At 36.6% G+C, this 5,894-nt stretch overlaps 1 protein-coding gene across 1 annotated transcript; it reads left to right on the plus strand.

The window, feature by feature from the left end:
* On the plus strand, positions 1-2,812 carry LOC132175036 (D-amino-acid transaminase, chloroplastic). The gene is made up of 5 exons (XM_059586836.2): positions 1-215; positions 335-396; positions 1,172-1,347; positions 1,479-2,152; positions 2,527-2,812. Exons 1-5 carry the CDS (start codon positions 179-181, stop codon positions 2,622-2,624), a joined length of 1,047 nt encoding a protein of 348 aa, XP_059442819.2. The 5' UTR covers positions 1-178; the 3' UTR covers positions 2,625-2,812.
* The last annotated feature ends 3,082 nt before the right edge of the window (positions 2,813-5,894 follow it).

Below are 5,894 nucleotides of genomic sequence, written 5' to 3' on the forward strand. Positions count from 1 at the left end.
CAAAGCACTTCAAAACAAAATGCAACCGGCTGACGCCAAAAATGGGTTCCCCTCCATTACTATATTACCCAAATGATCAGCAAACATATTTCACATCGTGTCATTAATATATTAGATATAGCATCCCCTTCTCTTATATCTCCACCACCTCTGTTCCTCACTGATTCTCTTGAAAGCCATGGAAAAGAGTAGATCTGCTTCTGATCAGAAATCAGGTTTCATTGTCTTCTTGTTTTCTTCTTGTGGGTCATTTCTGATTTCTTTGATTGATCTGGTTCTTAAAGTTGATGTCATGGTATTAATTTGTTGTTTTTTATACCATTTTGTTGTGAAGATGCTTTGGATTTTGGAAATGGCAGTGAATTTAAAGTGCATGTCTTCTCTTCATCATCTGAGGTGAGGAATCATGACCCACTCTTGTGTTACTTGATAATAATATATATCTACATATGTTTTCTGAATCTTTCCGGTGCTTCTGGTATGTTTGTTTTAATGCGTTGGGGGAAAGCTGCATGTTGAGGATCATGACTGAAAAGACTAAACCCGAAACATCAGTAAAAAGCACTAGTCATTATATGTTACTTTTAAAGCTCAATCTCACCTAATAACTAGGCAATCTTTATAAATCATCCATTTTATGTGGGTTACTTCTCATCTTTCTAATATGGGATTGGGACCGAGATGTTAGATAACAAGTATATTTATATTTATGTCTATCCATTTTGTAACAGTCTAGATAAAGATTCCAAATTTTGTTTACTTCCTAGGTTAAAATGAATGAGAAAAAATGGTTTTATTTGCTGTTGAAAGATGCTAGCTTGGGAAAGGTTGAGGGAACAGAACAAAATTATCTAAAAAATGATGAGTTAGAATCTCAGATATCTCTGGGAATTAAATTCATCTCAAGCCAGGTTAGAGTGCAAACTAAGCCAAGCTATTATTAGATAACAGTCACTGGACAAAGGGTTTATGCATTTTGGTCCGATTTTGAGTTTGGAGTGCTGTTTCTCTCGTTCCAAAAAGTATTCACCATTATGACAACCAGATGTGGCTTATATTGACAGTTCATTTGAAATGTATCTCTAACTTTTATATGCCAAGTTTCAATCTAATCCATGTTGTTTTGCATGCCACAATTATATTTTTCCATTGATATTATCACATCAATCAGTTAATTGAAAAGCTGCACGAGAAGTGGAACTCAGTGAAAAAGCAACCATATCCAGCAATGTATTCCAGCATATTTGGTGGAATTATTCTTGATCCAGCCATGATGGTAATTCCAATAGATGATCACATGGTTCATCGGGGCCATGGTGTGTTTGACACAGCTATTATATTAGACGGGTAAGCATGACATAGTCCAAGCAAAAGTTAAGGTCTAAGGCACTCCTACCTTCTCAATAAACTTTAGTTATCTCTTATTCACATGTGTGTACAGGTGGAGATGTAATTGTTGATTTATTTGATTCCGGCAGATATCTTTATGAGCTCGATGTTCACTTGGACCGTTTCCTCAGATCAGCTTCAAAAGCAAAGATCTCCTCTCCGTTTCCTCGCTCAGCTCTTCGAAGCATTCTTGTGCAGCTGAGTGCAGCATCTCAGTGCAAGAAAGGAACTCTGAGATACTGGCTAAGTACAGGTCCTGGGGATTTCTTGCTCTCACCTGCAGGATGCTCAACATCAGCATTCTATGCTGTAGTCATAGATGACGACTTCTGTCAGTGCAAAGAAGGGGTTAAAGTGATAACATCCACTATCCCCATGAAGTCGGCCCAATTTGCAAGAATGAAGAATGTAAACTACCTTCCAAATGTCCTTTCAAAGATGGAAGCTGAGGAGAAGGGAGCATATGCTTCTATTTGGGTTGATGAGGAAGGTTATATTGCTGAAGGTCCAAATGTGAATGTTGCTTTTATAAACCATGATAAGGAGCTTCTTTTGCCATTCTTTGATAAGATCCTTAGTGGGTGCACTGTGAAAAGGCTCATGGAACTTGTCCACAAGCTGGTTGAGCAGGGGCGTCTAAGAGGCATGAGAACTGCAAATTTAACAGTGGAGGAAGCCAAAGGTGCAGCTGAAATGATGTTTGTTGGAAGCACGCTGCCTGTATTGCCAATCATCATGTGGGATGAACAACCCATTGGAAATGGTAAGAAATTATCCTCTATGCCTTAAGAAAGATAGGGTATCATTGCCGAAAGTGCGTTTTGACAATTTTTGAAGTAAAAAATGCAAAGGAGTACTTTTGAATTTTTTTACCAAACAAGTCAACTTTTGTTTGGTACAGCTTTTTAGATACTAAAAGTACTTTTTAAGCTCTCTAACGCAATTTCAAACAGGCTCTAAGAATAGAATCAAACAAAAAAAAATTGAAAAAAAGCTAGCTGTTATGTTGTCTATACATTGAGTTCAGAAATATGTTGCAAGCATCAGAGAGGGGTTCCCTGCTGTGTGTGTGATCAACAATGTTACTGATGAATGAGATGTTATCTAACGACATCTCTATTTGGTATTTCCTAACAGGGAAGGTGGGGGAATTGACAATGGAGCTCTCCAATCTGCTTTGGGAGGATATGGTAGCAGGCCCTGAAACGCAGAGGATACCTGTTCCCTACGTGTAGACAAACCCAAGTAGATCAACTTAGGAGGCTGAAAGAGTGCTTTCATCTTGCTTTAAGATGCCTCATTTTTCCTTTTGTTGCTTGTTTTGGCTAAGGCCTTCATTGTCTTTGCCTTTTTTTTTTTTTTTTTTTTTTTTGTATGAATATGTGAAAGAGTCCTGAATAAAACAAGGTTGAGCTTTGTCAAATCCATTTAACAGACTTATATATTGATGCCAAAAAAACAGAGTAACTAAACTGCCTTGCTTAGCATCAGGTTGTGGTCACTTAACATTAGACTAATCTTTAGCTGGATTGGCTCTCAAACTGAATATTCAGTTTATTCATCTGCTAACCCACATTTAGTCTCCACTAGTTGTGTACTTTTCCTTTTTTCTATTCAAATTAGGGGAAGGGAAAAGGGAAATTACATTAAAAGTAAAAAACAAGAGTCAAGCAACCCAAACAAGAGCTCTAAAACAATCAGCAATCAGTACAACAAGCCTAAAGACTACTGAGAATGGGCCAAATTAAGAGGAGATGAATTGGGAAGACACTAGCTAGCTGTGTACTTAAGTAGAAGCAATAGCTATTAAAGACAATGGGAAGACATATTTGCCTCCTTGGTAATGGCAATGGGAAGCATTTTTCATGGGAAACTCCAAGAGCTGCAAATTAGCGTTGTGAGACTCAACCCTCACAGTCATATTCTTTACAGATTTTTGTTTTATTTTCTTTGTTAATTTGTTGTTGATATCCTGCCTGCACCAGTAGGGTTTTGAAGTTGATCTCCACATAGTACAGATATTCACATAATTGTGTTATACAAAACCATTTGGTGATCAATGTGGCATAGATAACACTTTCATTAACAGAATTTGTGAAGCTTTTCTTCTGCCATACAAAATCATTTGTGGTGTCTTGGTCCTACAGAAACAAATATAGCACAATATAAAAAGCATATCGGAGACCCTCTGACCATGCTCTTGTTTTGCAGGGTTACCATTGCCGTACAGGAATTCCTCTCATAGCTCAACCATGAAAAAATATTGAGCTAGGCACTTAATGAGGCAAAACAAGAGAGAGAGAGAAAAAAAAATAAAAATTGATCACAACTAAGGAACACTAAAATTCTGCAGTAGGATTTACAAGCACTGAAGAATATTGCAAAATTAACTTATTCGACAAGAAATACTTATATAAGACCTTCCAATACTAAAATTTCTTAACTTATACGACAAGGCTAAGGTTTATAGGCCATATAGCATTGTATCTATCTCATAGACTAGCCGGAAAAAATGACAGGTCGTCGTTGCAGAACAACTCCCAGCTCTCTTCTGTATCCTTGACAATGCAGAACAGTTTTCCCAATACCGCCCATTCCAAAGATTGAGCATTGATGTCGTATGCCTCATTTTCTGGCTGTTTCCGCCCACCCATCACCTCCATTTCTTCCTCCAAACGCCTGCCTGCACAACACAAACCCACATGGAAGAGAGGAAGAATATGTGTTTGCAGGAGTTGGGAGTACTTCCTGAACGGGACTTCGTGTCTTATAGTACAGCAGTGACGTCTGGACGTGAAGAAAAATTGCATTGCATTTCTTTAAAAATTGCAGAAAATGCAGACCATTGGAAGAGCATCTTTCGCTTTCCTTTGTGTCTATGGCTTTTTGTAGTGGAGCACATGTGATTGATCACATTTGCCGGCCATCTTTTGTGGCTTTTTGGCCACGTGCACGCCGACAGAATTTTCCATATTGGATTGGACAAATTTTTCCAATTTCAGTTTATAAAATCATCATGTTTGTTAAGTACGTGAGAAACATATCATAATAAAGCTTTTTAGTGAGTAATTTTACTTTTATTTTTGTTTATAGTTCGGCTACCTCTAATGGCTAAAGAGAGGTGGCCGAAGCCACCCAGGCTAGCCTGCAGGGGGTGGTTTCGAGCCAAATGAGTTGGAAATGATTATATTCTCATCAAAGGACCCAAAGCAATCATAATCGAACTAATGGCAGAGGAGAAGTGTGCTGTGTGCCTCAACTCAAGCCCATGAGTCACATGTCCAGATTCTCTCAGAAGAGAAGTACTACACATACTTCCATTCTCATGCTTTCAAGTGCATACTTCTTGACATAACACTAAAAATTCATTGGGTCCAAAATGCAATACCTATCTAAAATATAATAGTGATTTTTAGTATCACATCAAAAAGTATGCATTTGAGAGTGTGAAAGTGAAAATTGATGTAGTATTTCTCTTAATCCAAAGTTTTCTAACAAACTTATCTAGGACACAAACCCACTTTGATATCATTTCACATTCTACAAAAAAATTTAGAACACTCCACAATCCACATAGACATCAGGTCATCAAAAAGTAGTGTGTGATGAGCTCTAGCTTTAACAATGTACTGTGCAAAAAATAAGATCTACTTCATTTCAAATGAAACATAGAATATTCATTTTATGGTAAGGATTTAGGGCCGATTTGGTTTGCGAAACAGACTTTTGGAATTGAATGGCTATTCTTATAAAATAATCATTCTTTTGTTTGATTAGTGTCTATTCTTATGAATAGTTATTTCCGTGAGAATCACTAATCTCTTACACAAGAATAGTTACCACTTGCGGACGCCTCGTGGGATAACTCCGAGGCGTCTGGGGGTGGTGCGGCCACCCTAGATGCTATGGCTACCCCATATCTACTCTAGGGGTGGCTGCGGCCACCCCACCCCTGATGTCACTGCTTTCACTATTTTTTAAGTTTTTTTTTATTTTATAATTATTATTATTTTATAATATGAATTGAAAAAAAAAAAAATAATAATGTGGCGGTTTAGTAATTTTGATTCAATTCATAAAATATAAAATAATGTGGGGGGTTTAAAATGGAACCTAATTTTTTTTTTTTTTTTTTTTTGGTTTGAACGGAACCTTAAAATTAATGCATCTAACCGTATAAATAAAATTAATATTAGCATGTCTTTTAAAAGTTTATATAATATAAAAAAAGACCAAATATTCTTCTAATTTATGTCAAATTATTTTTTAAATTTATCATTAAAACTGTGAGACGCGGGTCCTACTCCTGCATAAAATGTCTCCATCCTAAAACAAAGCAGGTGCTCTAGCTTTGCTTTACTTTTCACAAAGTAGTTTGCAACAACGTTGTAATGTGCTACAGAAAAAAGTTGTCTTTGTAAAATGAATATATTGATAATACTTTGTTTAATTAAAAATTAAGACCAAAAAACCAAATAAAAAACTTGAAAAAAAACCTCTGTCGC

This window comes from Corylus avellana, chromosome 3, assembly GCF_965113065.1.
Source record: "Corylus avellana chromosome 3, dhCorAvel1.hap1.2, whole genome shotgun sequence".
Taxonomy (NCBI): domain Eukaryota; kingdom Viridiplantae; phylum Streptophyta; class Magnoliopsida; order Fagales; family Betulaceae; genus Corylus; species Corylus avellana.

Bases quoted from the DNA above. Each gene is read 5' to 3' on its own strand.
- LOC132175036 (XM_059586836.2), top strand. From the start codon at position 179: ATGGAAAAGAGTAGATCTGCTTCTGATCAGAAATCAG. The intron at 216-334 runs GTTTCATTGTCT...TTTGTTGTGAAG, and splicing joins TGCTTCTGATCAGAAATCAG to ATGCTTTGGATTTTGGAAAT. The intron at 1,348-1,478 runs GTAAGCATGACA...TGATTCCGGCAG, and splicing joins ACAGCTATTATATTAGACGG to ATATCTTTATGAGCTCGATG.